At 37.2% G+C, this 15,052-nt stretch overlaps 2 protein-coding genes across 2 annotated transcripts; both read right to left on the bottom strand.

Moving 5' to 3' along the window:
- Positions 1–2,641: 2,641 nt before the first annotated feature.
- LOC107642661 (uncharacterized) lies at positions 2,642–7,113 on the bottom strand. Its single transcript, XM_016346079.3, has 2 exons — positions 4,110–7,113; positions 2,642–3,389 (listed from the first exon to the last, which is right to left on the bottom strand). Exons 1-2 carry the CDS (start codon positions 6,688–6,690, stop codon positions 2,914–2,916), a joined length of 3,057 nt encoding a protein of 1,018 aa, XP_016201565.3. The 5' UTR covers positions 6,691–7,113; the 3' UTR covers positions 2,642–2,913.
- A 6,288-nt stretch (positions 7,114–13,401) lies between these two features.
- LOC148563274 (uncharacterized) lies at positions 13,402–14,831 on the bottom strand. Its single transcript, XM_088486705.1, has 2 exons — positions 14,690–14,831; positions 13,402–13,436 (listed from the first exon to the last, which is right to left on the bottom strand). The coding sequence occupies exons 1-2, from the start codon at positions 14,829–14,831 to the stop codon at positions 13,402–13,404; spliced, it is 177 nt and encodes a 58-aa protein (XP_088342831.1).
- Between the last annotated feature and the right edge of the window lie 221 nt (positions 14,832–15,052).

Genomic DNA, 15,052 nt, shown 5'->3' with positions numbered 1-15,052 from the left:
AACATTATAAATTAATGAATTTATTTAATTGAAGTTTATATCTTTGAGTTTCTTTATTTATTATTATTATTATTATTATTATTATTATTATTATTATTATTATTATTATGTATTTAATTTATAAAAAATTGAATTAATAACTACGTTATTAATTATTAATATATTAATATTAATAATTAATAAATAAAAATTATTCAGTATTTAATATTTTTATATTATTTATTTTTATATACTTTGATATGTTTATACAATTTTTTTTATTATTTTTATGTGTTATATATATTTGTCCCCACAACTTAAAATTTTTGGATCTGTGACTGGCTATTTTTATATAAGTAGTGCCCTAATTTAAAATTCAAATCAACTAGGGGCCTCTTTGTTCTATCTTGCCCTCGGTGCATAACATGATGTACTTCATATGAATTTTTTTTGTCATATGTATATGGTCTCTTCATTGTGGACACGCTCCTTGATGAATTCTATGCTCCAATTTTTCATCACATGGCAATAAAAAATGCTAATATATACAAAAAAAAAATTAATTACTAAATATTTGTATATAAAAATATATATTATTTAATTTATTTTTAATATATATTTTATATTTTAACACATATTCTATATAAATAACTGATTTTTGTATATACACTTAATATAATTGTATAGCAATAGTTGCACGGTTACTCATGTATCTGGTACCTTAATTTGGACTATTAATGCTGCTCATACATAGTAAGAAATCATAACTTCTAAGTAGCCCGTCTGAATCAAGAAATAACTTTCTCGCTGATCATTTAAGTTGCTGTTGAGTATTCATAATCACTTTGGCCTGCCCTTTACCCTGAACATGTTCTTTAATATCTTAGTTTGATTTATAAAATTCAACGGAAGCCATAAATGTTCAAAGCCAGGTCGAATTAAACAAGCTGGTCATTTTACAAGTACAACCTTGCACTTCACTTATTGCTCAATTGCCTCAGTCCTTATAAGAGGAAAAGTATTAATAGATACATATTAAGCATAAAGAAATATTGGGTCGATTCATATCTTGTTTATTATTAAATAACATGTACTAGTGAATAAAGCGTACATTGATATACTACTCACAGTTAATCTTTACACATATGACATAACTATAACTCAGTTTAAAAGGTGGAAACTCAGACGGAATTAATTTCATGTGAAGTTAATAGATGAAAATCGTTAAATAATTTAACAAGTTTGACTAAATTATCATATAACGGCTGTTAAGTATCAAGTTCACATAAAATTAACTGCACCTGAGTTTTCACCAATTTAAAATTAAGCTGTTTGCATGAATTGTAATTTTGGAGTTAGGAACCAAACGCATCTTCATGAGAAAATCCTTCCCCCCTGAAAATTAGCGTCATTATATTAGACTTTAGCTGTGTTTATTTTTAAGAACAGAACAAGATAAGACACGGAGAACAGGACATGATAAGACACTGATGGACAGAGACATAAAATTTTGTGTTCTTGTATTCTGTTTGGTGATAAACTAGAACAAATTATGAAAATCCAATTTATTCTCATTTTTTTTCATTCAAAAAATTTGAGATAAAAAATATAATAATAAAAAATATAATTATGAAAAAATAATAAGAATAATAAAAGAAATAATAAAAAATAAGTTGTGTCTCTTGTTAGTGTCTCTGTATCCTATTTCAGTGTCCTGTCTTTATAAACAAACGCAGCCTTTATAATACAGATGATGATAGGGGATACAACAACCCCAACCGATAAAGTACTAGAATTTTAAATTGTCCTTGTTTTCCTTTCAGGAAATGGCAGAGGGCAAGTTATATTATAGCCAAAATTTCTTAACTTACAAATATGTCTTTTCCTTTGTTATTACATTATGTACCAACCAGCCTAATTCCATGCTAACTCTAACCAAAGCGACCCTCACCAACTAATGCATCCATGCAAAGGGGTTTGTTTGGATACTAACTATAGAAAATTTGAATCTCCAAGAACAAGCCACTGTTTCAATGTTACTTAAAAACAAGGAAAATTTGTCTCGAGATGAATACAGAATGAAGGACCACTTGGATTTCACATCAAATCAATATTTTGTTGCTAGCATCACGTGGATACCTTTCATCTACCCCTTATTTCTGAACGGTAAGTCATCATGGTCCACTCTTCCACAACTCTTGAGTTATCCTTATGCTAATATTATAAGATAAAAATATGATTATGTAAAATTAATCTCTTTGTTTAATCTAATAGACTAATACAGTAAAAGAGAAAAAGACAAGAACCCCTCACATAGGAAAAGGCCTCATCGCATGGGCAATGAATCAGTTACTACACACTGCTCTTTCTGTACCTATCCACTCATTCAAAGGGTTCAGTTCATCAATTGTTATCATCAATAGTAATATTATTATAATATTATGAAAAAAACATTAAAACCATGCATAGTACATGGACATTCATTCATGGCCAACAGACCTTGGTCCTTGGTGTGATTGAGTGTCCCTTTCACCTTACCTGTCATTGATACTCCCAAAAAAACAGTACTATCACCCTTCCCTCTTGATGTTCACCTTTGCTCACAGAACCAGCAGTCCCATAAAAGCATTACTAGCATGATCATGATGGTGAAGGCAGTGAATTTTATATAAGAGAGAAAATCATTAAAATAGCTCATCAAACCTACTGTACAAATTCAACCATTAGAAACTGAAATCCATACATTAACCACCTTAAAGTTAGAGAAACCCCCAACTCCCATGAACAAACACAGAAAGAACAGATTAAAAGAAAAGAAAAGAAACTAAATGGATAAATAACTATCATAACCCAACCCAAGGGAAACTTGAACTACAATTAATGAATCATCCCCATATGACTCAAACATATAGCACATTGATAAGTGATAACACTTCAAATGCTTAGAAGATCAGTTGGTGGAGATTGAGGGGGGTGTTCATGCTCATGTTCATGTTCATGTTCATGATCATTTGAGGCTGCATTTGGAGACTCTAATGCTTTTGATGAAGACAAAGATGACTCTGTAATTGTTAAGTCTCCTTGTTTAGACCCAGGAGGCTTTGGAACCTCTGTGAGAATCTGAACAACTTCACGCATAGTTGGACGCTCTATTGCTTGTTCTTCAACACACAGCATTGCTACATAGAAAACATGCATCACCTCATGAAGGGGAACTGAGGGAAGCCTTGGATCAAGAACTTTGAGAGCTCCTTCCTTGTTAGAGTCTGTCATTTTCCTCACCCACTGCACAATATCCACACCGTCTCCGAATTCTCCAACTGGTTTCCTCCCTGTTATGAGCTCCAAAAGGACCACACCAAAGCTGTACACATCGCTCTTCTCATCGACTTTCAATGTGTAGGCATACTCTGCAGTAACATATTAAATTTTGATTATATCATACTTAAACAAGCAGCCACATTAATTACAAACTGTAATAATTACAAACTGCAATAAAAAATGTTTTCGGGGGGAATTAAGGGTAATGCTAGGGAGACAAAAAAACAGCCAGAACTTGCCTTATTTAGCATTCATTAATTGTCGCAACAATTAATAAATGCTAAATAAAGTAAGTTATGGCTGTTTTTGGCTGATTTTCTTTGATTACCAAGCATTTCCGGTGAATTAAATCAGTACACAGTAGAGTTGACCGTTTTATGTAACATTTTAGCGGCAATCAGCAACAGTTTCCTGATTTGAATTAACATAGAACTTAAATTTATCTAGCTATAGGTGTGTGGTTATGGTCAAGATTCAAAAGAATCGTCTACCTGCTGAGCTACCTAACATTTACTTTCAGCACTTATCTTAGAAATTGACCAAACTAGGGGACTAATCAAGAGAGAATTGTTAGACAGAAAATCACAGTTAAGATAAATAAACCACATCGCACTAATAGTTGATTAAGAGTCATAAGAATAGCCACGATATCTACACCTAAACCATAATGTTGAGTCAAAGAGACATAGTCTGAGCATTAATGATTAAATGTAAACTAGTGATAGGGAAAATAAGGAAATTTGTAACATTAAATTCAAGTTAAGAAGTTATAATTCATCAACTATTATGTTGTTGGACTTGACCGTTACCTGGGGCTATGTATCCATATGATCCGGCAATTGCGGACATGCACTCAGATGCTCCAGAATCTTGCAAGAATTTGGCAAGCCCAAAATCAGCAACATGAGCTTCAAAACCAGAATCAAGAAGTATGTTGTTTGATTTCACATCTCGATGAACAATGAGAGGTGAACAATCATGGTGTAGATAGCAAAGACCCTTTGCAGCCTCCACAGCAATTTTGTACCTTGTGTCCCAATGCAAATGCCCCCCTTTCTTCCCATGAAGAACTTCACCTAAACTTCCATTGGGCATGTACTCATACACTAAAAGATTGGTCTCATGGTTAGAACAGAAACCTAGTAACCTAACAATGTGCCTGTGTCGGATCCGCCCCAATGTCTGAATCTCCGCATTGAATCCATGATCATGAGAAGAGCCTCTACTCATAGCTGGAAGCCTCTTCACAGCAACCTGCTCCCCGTTCGGCATTGCGCCCTTGTACACAATGCCTGCACCTCCTTTCCCTATTATGTTGTCCTCTTTCAAGCAATCCAAAACATCATCCACCGTGAAGTCCAAACGTTGGAATGCAGTCAATTTCCAAGAGCGACCCTCGCTTGCCTTCTTCAAAGACCTAGCCTTTAAGATTGCCACTGCTGCAAAAACAATGGAGAACACAAGCAATCCTATCACAATTATAAGCTTCAAAGAAGAAGAGAGATGGCCTTTAGCATGACTTTGGTGGCCACCACTGCCAGAACCATCCTTGCAAGGACTCAAATAGGGTCCGCAGAGATCAGGGTTTCCAAGGAAAGAGGTGTAGTTGAAGTAGCTGAATTGGCCGGTGCCAGGAACCAAACCAGAGAGATTGTTATACGAAAAATCAACAGAAGTCAAGCTCTGCATTGTGGATATGGACGAAGGAATGTTACCAACAAGATGGTTCCTGGAGAGGTTCAAGTAATTCAGTATCCTCATTCCGGTGACCTCGTTAGGAATCTCACCAGAGAGCTCATTTCGGCTAAGATCAACGAAAGTTAACAACTTGCATTGGCTAATCTCTTTCGGGATAGGACCCGAGAGAAGATTGTGGCTGATATCAATTTTGGACAGCTGCTGCAACCTCCCAATCTGCGGTGGGATCGGACCAGAGAACTTGTTGCCATCAAGGAGGAGTTTTTGCATGCCGGAAAAGTTCCCAATGGAAGGTGGCAACGGCCCAGAAAGCTGGTTGTTAGAAAGACTAATCTGACCGAGATTCACAGAGAAAGCATCAGCTTGAGGGAACTGACCGGTGAGAAGATTGTCCTGAAGCTCAACCTGCGAGATATTCGGAAGGCCGAAGAGACCCTTTGGGATTGAACCATTGAGAAAATTGTCACCCATTCGGATCCTATTGAGGGATTCACACTTGCCAAGCGATTCAGGGATTGGACCGAAGAGAAAGTTACCGAGAGTTATCAGAGTCTGAAGGCGGTTACCGGAACACACGTGAGGAGGAAGCGTCCCAGTCAGCTTGTTGGAAGAAAGATCAACGTCGATGAGCTTCCCGTTGTTTCCCAAACCCTGAGGAATGCTTCCGGTAAAGTTGTTCTCCCAAAGGTGAAGCACTTCCAATGCTGGTAACTCACCAATGAACTCTGGTATTGAACCGTGAAGCTTGTTCCTGAACAGGTTCAGCAGAGTTAGGTTTTTCAGCTCCGCAAAACTCGCCGGAATCTCGCCGGAAAGTGCGTTGTTGGATAAATCCAATGATTTTAAGCTCTTTAAATTCCCAATCTCTCTCGTCAGTGAACCTGCAAGCGCATTCACCTGAAGAAACAGAGTGTCGAGGTTCTGGAGCTTTCCAATCTCCCGTGGAATCTCCCCGGTTAATCCACAGTTGGCAGCGTCGAACCTAACCAGCGCCGACATGTTTCCGATCTCCGGCGGAATGCCGCCGGTGTAGGTGTTGTAGTAGCCAATGTAAAGCTCACGGAGGCTGGTGAGGTTCCCAATCTCCGGCGGGATAGGTCCAGCGAGCTCGTTGCCGGAAACAGCCAGGTACTGGAGACGGTGCCAGCTTCCGTACTCGGGTGGGATCTGGCCGAAGAAGTAGTTGCCACCTAGGTGCAAATGCAGGAGGTTCTGCATCTGAGTGACGGCAAGAGGAAGCTGTCCGGTGAGGTTGTTGTTGTAGAGGTCGAGAACTTGAAGGTTGTTGAGGCGAGAGAGTTCGTCGGGGAAGGTTCCGTTGAAGCCGTTGTTGGAGAGGTTGAGGAATCGGAGTGCGGAGAGTGACGAGAGGGATGGCGGGATGGGGCCGGAGAAGGTGTTATCGGCGAGAGAGAGGTTGGAGAGGAAGGGGAGGTGGGAGACATCGCCGGAGAGAGTACCAGAGAGGCCGAGGCCAGTGAGGTCGAGGGCAATGACGTGGCGGCGGTGGTCGCAGGTTACGGCGAGCCAGGAGCAGTATGGGGTGGTGGCGTTCCAGGAAGAGAGAGAGGGAGGGGTTGCATCAGTGATGGCGGCTCTGAGAGAGAGAAGAGCACGGTTCTCCGACATGGTTGCGGAGAGGGTTTGATGGTAGTGCTGTAACAAGACCACAAGAAAGCAAAGGAGACGCATTTTTTTCAAGGAAGAAGAGAAAGTGGTTGAATGGTGTGAGTGGTGGCGTAGGTAGAAACTAGAAAGAGAAGCACTCACTCAGCTCAAGCTGAAGGAGTGTTAGTTTGAGGTCTTAAAAAAAGTGAATATAATATGGATATGGATGCGGATATTCAATTCTACTACTTTTTGCTTTTTATTCTTGACGATTGTTAATGTTAGGAGGGAGTTGTTATATGTATCTATGATATGCTTCACATTCCAATGGAAATTAATAATCATTCTTGTACGTATCAGAAGAACCTACTATTTCACTCATCCATTCAAAAACCAAGAACCTCTCAGTAAACCAAAGGAGAAAAAATGTAACCTCTTCTTCGCTGATTGGTCTCTCTGTGTCACACTTTGGACACTTGTTCTATTCAATTTTTTCTTTGTCTGTCGTCAAATTTTATTGTGTTGTTCCAAAAGTTTTACTGTTCATCTCTCCGTTTCTTTAGCCTTTTCCACTGTTTTTCAAATGATGGGCTTAAGGGCCGAAAGTCCTACTTTAGGATATCTGTCCATGACAAGAAAAAAAAGGATATCTGCATTATTACAAAATTATAATTTATAATTTATTTGAACCACTTTATTAATTTTTCATTTATTATCTATGACTCAGAATTTTGTTTTTAACTAATGGTCGATTTATAAATGGCTCTGCTAGGGAGACAATGAAGAATCTTGACAATGTATACAATTGATTTTGAATTTAGCTCAATATAAGGGGAAAAAAAAATTCAAACAGTTATTTTAAAATATTAACCATCTCAACTCTAATTTACCAAAAGAATTTACTCAAACACCTTCTTCCTCTCCCCCTCAACTATCTGCCACCCCACCCTCATCAATCATTCCACCTCTCTGATATTAGAAGATTTCTCACCAGCTAACAAACAATCATTCACGTAGTTATTAAAATAATCATCCGACTACCTAATGAAATGATATTTCAACATTTGTTAATTGTATATACTTAAACTGAATCGAATAAAATAACAATCCAATTAAAAATTAAAATAACCATTTGCATACACAGTAAATTGACCATCTAGCATATTTGACATTTTTTTGAATTAAAATGTCAAAATTATTATTAGGGTGGTGAAAACTTGAGAAGAAGTGAAGTGAAGTCAAGCCATGAAACAACTAAGGAAATGAAGTAGAAAAGGAAAAAAGATTAGTAAATAGTATTTTTTTTAATTTGAGTTAAAAATTTAAAGATGAGTTAGTTAATTGACCATGGATGATGAAATTTTAAGCTTACTCTTGGTATAGTTTTTAATACTTGATACTCTGCAAACATACCATCAATGACGATTTGGATTCTACGCTGGCTTTCCTTGTTTTGAAATCATGGGTGCGACTGCGGATGGATCGGCGGGAGGGGGCTGCACGGCCGCACGTTGAATCACAGTGAACCCCCGGCTGATGAAAACGTTGTCACGATAAATCTCCTGCGAGAAGGGGCCGCACGACCGCACGTTGGGAGGCTGCGCGAATGACGCACAGGTACGTTCGTAGGATGCAGTGCGGCGTCGGTCATCTTCTGACGGCGGCTAATGTTGCTGGCAGAGTTTTCATCGGTGAAAAGAAAACAAACTGGAGGAGAAGAGTCACGTCACATGCGGAGAGGGAGGTTTACAGTATATGTAACTATCGCAGTTGCAAATCTTTATTTTTTTTTAATTCAAAATTTGAAATTATTAAAAATTAATTAACTTAATTATCATTTGAATTAAATTTCTTTTTTATTCTTATTGTACACATTGTACACTAATATCATTGTCTCTTCATATTTTCTCTTATAAATGTGGCTCATTTTTTTTCACCATATGAAATGGACGTGTGTTAAAAATTTCCACCGCTATGATGTCAGATACAAATCGCAACATGCATTTTAACTTTTTATTTTGTTTTTCTTTTTTTTATGAAAATAACCAAACGCAGGCTGTGTTTAGTAGTGTCAGATTTTTCCTCTTTTTTCTTTTGGTATCAGCCAAACGCAACTTGCGTTTTTGAAATTGGCAATATTTAATTTTTTTTTAACCCACAAATATAGCTTGTGTTTTGTTTACTGTCAAAAACTTTTTTCTTGAAGGCCTCAAAACGCAGGTTGCGTTTTGTATAGAAAATCGAGAGTCTCGTCTATAAATACGAAACGCAATTTCATCCTTCTTCACTTTTACTCCTATTCCTCTTTCTTGCATATATTTTACAGTTGTGAGTTTTTTTGGCAATTAGGTGTGTCAAAAAAGTCGGGTTAGGTGAAGTTGAGGTTATGGAAGGTATTGCAAATTTACGAGTGTATTATAACGGTGATATTATACCAAACACACACGAAGGAGTGACTTTTATTTGTGAATGTCTGTTTTCATTTGCTATTCCATGCAACATGATTTTTGTAGAGTTGTAAAATGGTCTTTGTGATAACATACAAAGTCATATTTCAAAAAGGGTGAGCAACATTTTATATAGAAATCATGTACAAGTATTTGGTAGGTTGATATAATTTCAAATAATATCCATCACTGATGACGCAAGTATGCAGCAGATGTTCTGTATTTATCAACAAACCCAATTTTCATGTACCGATGATAGAGTTGTACGTTGAGTTCAAACAGCATACGGGGCTGAACGCGGTTGGCAAGGAGGTCAATGTCGATGAGATCGGGGATATAGATGGAAAGAAGACAACGACAGTGAAGAGGAATTCGAAGCCAACTATGAAGTCGAAGACAAAAATGATGACGGAGACCTAGCAGGCAATCCGGCGGTGCAAAATGAAGCAAATGCGGTTGTAAGCCAACACCCCTTTAGTGTTCCGTCTTTTATGTGGACTCTGGATCTCAAAGTCATGCATGCCCCAGAATTTCCTAAGTATGCGAGTATGGGTATGTTATGATTATTAATTAAAGTCATCACTACCATTTATTTTATTTGCCTTGTCCGACTGATGGTGGTTCGCATGTCATAGGTGAAGGCAATACTGAGGCAGAAGATGGTGAGTTTAGTATTGGAATGGAATTTGGTTTTAGAGAGTCAGTGATATCTACAATCAAAAGCTACACTGTCTCTAGAGGAGTTGATTAAATTGTGTATGAGTCTGAGCCACAGACATTCTATGCAAAATGTAAGGGCAATGGTGCAGGGTGCGATTGACTTATCCAAGCTAGCTTGATTCGAAAGAAAGCTTGTTGGGAGATCAGGAGATATAATGGCAACACACACGTGCATCATGGGGACAATTTCACAAGATCATGCCAACTTTGACTCAGACACAATTGCAGATGCTATTAGGTCGTTGGTTGAAGCAGATCCGTCGATAAAGGTAAAGTCTATTATTGCAGAAGTTCAATCCAAGTTCAACTACACTGTAAGTTATCGCAAGGCTTGGTTGGCAAAGCAGAAATCTGTTGCAAACATTTTTGGTGATTGGAAAATTTTTTACCAGACTCTGCCAGTATGGTTGAAAGCAATGACTGCGAAGATGCTAAGGTCTCGTGTTCAAATAAAAACGCTCCCCGTTTACTGTGAGAGTGAGGAGGTTCAAGGTGTAAGAGTTCTCCATCGCATTTTTTTGAGCTTCTATCCATGTATTGTAGCATTCAGACACTGCAAGCCATTGGTGCAAGTTGATGGCACACACCTGTATGAAAAAAATAAAAGTGCACTTCTAGTTGCGGTTGCACAAGATGGGAACCAAAACATTGTGCTTATTGCATTTGCGATAGTCGAGGGTGAGACGGTAGATGCGTGGGAGTTTTGCTGCTGAGGTCTAGCTGGTTCTTCATCTGCAACTCTATCTGACAGTCATAGGTGATGTCTGTACTGCTATGTGTACCACTCGTAGTACAATGGGAGAGGATGAAAGTCGACAATTGTGTCCCCTAATAATTGCAGTGTGTTATAGCGGCCAGAACTCCACATGTTAACCCATTCACTGGTCCTGTCTCTTTAGTCATGGTTCTGTGGGCCGGTCAACCACCTGCAATTATCACGACCAATCTGGAATGCCGGGTCTGGTTGAAGCTGTTGCAGTCCAAATTGTCGTCTAACTCAGTCTGTTGGGTGCCACTTATACGCTCGAATGACACTAACGACGACTTTGTGGAGCACACAACCAAGGTTACGGCGAGGTCGTCCGGAACCACCACTGCCATATACGGCCACCATATAAACTGCACATCAATAACCACAAGGCCAATTAGAAAAATTATTATTCTAAATAAGCAGTTTAACATAAATTATTAAAACTTACATCGTTTACTCCCATGTCGTCGATCTGTCGCCTAAACTGCACCGTAGACCTTCACATATATTTATTTAGCCGGCACCAATGACTCTACCTAAACAATAATAACAATAATAACAACAACAACGATAAATAATAATAACAATAACAACAACAACAACAATAATAACAACGATAAACAATACCGTCGCGCAAGTGGAACACCAACATCGACGAGCTCATCACAGGGAATAGGCGCCAGGAACGGCATATGCTCCCATGCACAAACAAAAAGTAGAATGAGTGGCTCATCCATCTCTTTACAGTTGTATCGTGATGCACGACACAACGATTTGTATAGATATGACAGACTGGCTGCCCCCAACTGTATAGTGGAATCCGGTGAAAATCTCAAAGTAGAGGCAAAAACTTCGAGTTCAATGAAGTGGTAGACTTATCTGAAAACACAACCGTTCCGAGTACGCAGAAAATGTGAGCTCGGACGTACCGCTCAATGGACTCCTGCGTGTCACACGGTTCAGTGTCTCTGTACCGCCGGACCCATGCAAGATTCGCCCTACCCAAGACGTGATCGTGTGGACCAGGCTCCCGACCAAAACAAGCAAAGCAGTTCTCCACCAAAAACTGTGACTGCTGTCCGTTCTACTTGTGACGGGCTCCCCATTAACCAGGAGGCCAATATGTGTTGTGTCTTCCAGCGTCATAGTCACTTCGCTGACTGGAAGGTAAAACGTGTGGGTTATTTTCGACCTCCATCATTCCACTAAGGCACTCAGAAGTGCAAAATGGCATCTTGAAGGTTGTGGTAGGCTTAGAGAAGGGGGGTTGAATCTATGCCTTCCTTTTAAGTTGCTGTTATTATCCTTTTTAAAACAAACTTTCAATTCTGATTCTGTTTGTACTCAGTAGCGGAAATTTATGAGACAATTTACTTTTGTCTCATGAATATCAGAAAATAGAACACAGCAGAGAAGAGAGAAGCTAACACCAGCATGTATCCTGGTTCGGTTGCCTTGTGCTATGCAACCTACGTCCAGTCTCCTCCACAACTATGGAAGAATTTCACTATAGTTAACAGTATTACATACACCAATTTCACAGGATTGACCCAATCCTTTCACACTCAAGTTCTAACCTAACTTGACATTGGCTATGCTAATACCTAACTATTCACTCTTAGTGCTAACCCAACTAAGAAAGGGATACCTCACAGGTACAAGATACAAGACACAGACTTACCTAAAGAAATCTGAAAATAACTCTAGGATTTTCTCTCAAGTGTTTCACTCAGCCTTTTTCCACTCATGGCTTTTACTTGAGCTTTCTCACAATGCCTTTTCTCACAAGAAATTACAGAAATATAAACATAGAAAAGTACATTACAATCTGTAAAACATGAAGGAGATTGACTTCATCAACAGCCTCTGTGCTATGCGAAAGCCCAGATTAGCAAGCCTCTTATTCAGTTCTTCATACTGGCGGAATGCACCTTTGATTAGATTACGCTGTCCAGTTAGTTGAACTTCTTCAAAGAGCTCTCTCAGAATAAAACCTCTATTCACTGGTTTTTTCTCCTTGGTTTCTGAATGAACAACAAACCTCTTTTATCTCCTTGCATGTTGCTGATTTTCTCTCTCCGAGGTCAACCCTCGAGCTGTGTGCTTCACTTACACACCACATCACCTTTTTCCCAGTTGATCCCCAAATTGGAAGTTTGAGTCTGACCTTCTTTCATGACCGAAAGCCTCAGGGAAGAAAAGAAAATTATTTTCAATAGTGAACCCAGATCTGAACCCTTGAGATACTTCTTGGTCTCCAAGAAACAATCTTGACCATTGATGTACAGTAGTGTTGAACAGAGATTGCTTTCTTCATTTGTCCCAAATTAGGGATTTCCAAGCTGTCTCCTTTTTGCTTGACCGAAGACATTTGAGCAGTATAAACAAACATTTTCAATGGTAATCCCAGATCTTGGCCATTGAAAAACAACTTGGTCCCCAAGACACATATATGACCGTAGATGCACAGCAGTGAAGATCAGAGAACACTTTTTCCATTTATCCAAAAATGGTAAACCAGAAGATTTGAGATGAAGTGTAGAAAGTAAGTTGCATGCAAATAGAAATAAATCACCTTTTAATTTCTAACTCAACTTGATGGGTGATTAGATCTTTGCTTTATGATTAAGCTTTCTCTTTCTTTCTTCTCTGATAAAAGTAGCAGGAGGAACACAGCTCTCTTTCTAATGTTTTGTTGTTGACCGAAGCAATAAGAGAGAGTGAAGACTTCAATCTTGTATGAGAAGTTTGGATAAACTTGAATTGATGGACACGGGCTTGGATCGGATCACTTCTTTTTGCCCGTTTTGATTTTTCAGCCTTGTTTCCTCATGGGCTTTGTTTATTTATTGACCCACCAGCCTTGCTATATTATTTTCATACCAATTTGGGCTGCTGAACTAAGTTTTGGCCTGCAACATATAATAAATAATTAGCAACATATAATTATTAATACTTAACACTAATTATTTATTTTGCCCAAAAATAATGTTTGTCATCACTAATTAATTAAGTTAATTTCTTAACTCAACACATCTCATTTCGCCTACTCGCGAAACATGTTGAAACCCAGTAAATGTTAGTGTCGCTGCAGCTATATCATTAAGGCTGCGTTTGTTTCTGAGAACGGAACAGGACAGGACACTGAGAACAGGACAAGACAAGACACTGATGGACAGAGACACAAATTTTTTTGTTCTTGTATTCTGTTTGGTGATAAACTAGAACAAATTATGAAAATCTAATTTATTCTCATTTTTTTCATTCAAAAAATTTGAAATGAAAAATATAATAATAAAAAATATAATTATGAAAAATTAATAAAAATAATAAAAAATAAGTTGTGTTCCTTGTTAGTGTCCCCGTGTCCTTTCTGTCAGAATGGATAGAGAATACACTAATTCAGTGTCTCTGTACACACTGTTTCTGTTCATATCTCCTCTGTCAAACATGTCTCTGTATCCATGTTTTAGTGTCCTGTCTGTGTAAATAAACGCAGCCTAAAGGTCTCTAGTGGATCAATTTTTTTGGCCAAACAAATTCCTGATCACCTAAAAAAAGAAAAATAATAATTATTAATATTATTTCATAACTATAATTAATGTTAACAACAACATTAATAAAAGTATTAATAATTTATTAATAACTAACAACAACAATAACTATCACATAATAATAATAATATAATAATAATAATAATAATAATAATAATAATAATAATAATTTTTTAATAATAACAGTTAATAATAATAATAATAATAATAATAATAATAATAATAATAATAATGATGATGTTCATGATTCGTAACAAACAGTATTATAACAAAATAATTATTCTTATCATAAATATTATTATAAAAATTTAATAATATACTAATCATAACATTAACTACTCATATATAACCAAAAACAACAATAATAATAATAACATTATTATTAATCATAATACTATTAATGATCATAACTAAAATATTATGAGCCATACTTTTTTTGTTTTTAAAAATAATAATAGTTATTAATATATTAAAAAATAATAATGAGAACAAAATAACGATAATCTATTAATAATAATATATTATTATTGTTATTATAAACAGTATCATAATACACTAACAACAACAACGTTACTAACAACAATAATAATAACAACGATAATAGCAACAACCTTCGTCTATCGATGAACAGCGGATTGACGGAGCTCTTGGCATTGCTTTGTTTTTCTCTCCTTTCCTATCAGCGAGTTCCGATCCTTTTGTTCGAAATTTCTTCGTTCGTACCGAACCGCTTGCAGAATCAAATCCGGACATATTCTATTATCCTTAGTACCAAGATGGAACTAGTGATTCTTATTCAACCGAGTTGAAGTTAGCAACATGTCGATTACACACCAGACAGATTAGGGATTAACGAACATAGGTCAGTAATAGCCTACTTGAATGGAACCGCATTCACATAGAGAGAAGATATATCATGAATTTTAGTTACCAAAAAAATGCATTGATAGGTTGTCGTTTTTAAGTCATTCTCT

Source organism: Arachis ipaensis, chromosome B5, assembly GCF_059453495.1.
Source record: "Arachis ipaensis isolate K30076 ecotype BB chromosome B5, ASM5945349v1, whole genome shotgun sequence".
In the NCBI taxonomy this organism is placed as follows: domain Eukaryota; kingdom Viridiplantae; phylum Streptophyta; class Magnoliopsida; order Fabales; family Fabaceae; genus Arachis; species Arachis ipaensis.
This window is presented reverse-complemented; position numbering and strand designations above follow the sequence as displayed.

What these genes read in the sequence shown, in the direction of transcription:
- LOC107642661 (XM_016346079.3), bottom strand. Translation starts at nt 6,690, where the DNA reads ATGCGTCTCCTTTGCTTTCTTGTGGTCTTGTTACAGCACTACCATCAA. An exon ending in ATATGGATACATAGCCCCAG is followed by an intron (nt 3,390 to 4,109) that starts GTAACGGTCAAG and finishes ATGTTACTGCAG; the next exon opens with AGTATGCCTACACATTGAAA.
- LOC148563274 (XM_088486705.1), bottom strand. Translation starts at nt 14,831, where the DNA reads ATGTCCGGATTTGATTCTGCAAGCGGTTCGGTACGAACGAAGAAATTT. An exon ending in CTGTTCATCGATAGACGAAG is followed by an intron (nt 13,437 to 14,689) that starts GTTGTTGCTATT and finishes TATATGTTGCAG; the next exon opens with GCCAAAACTTAGTTCAGCAG.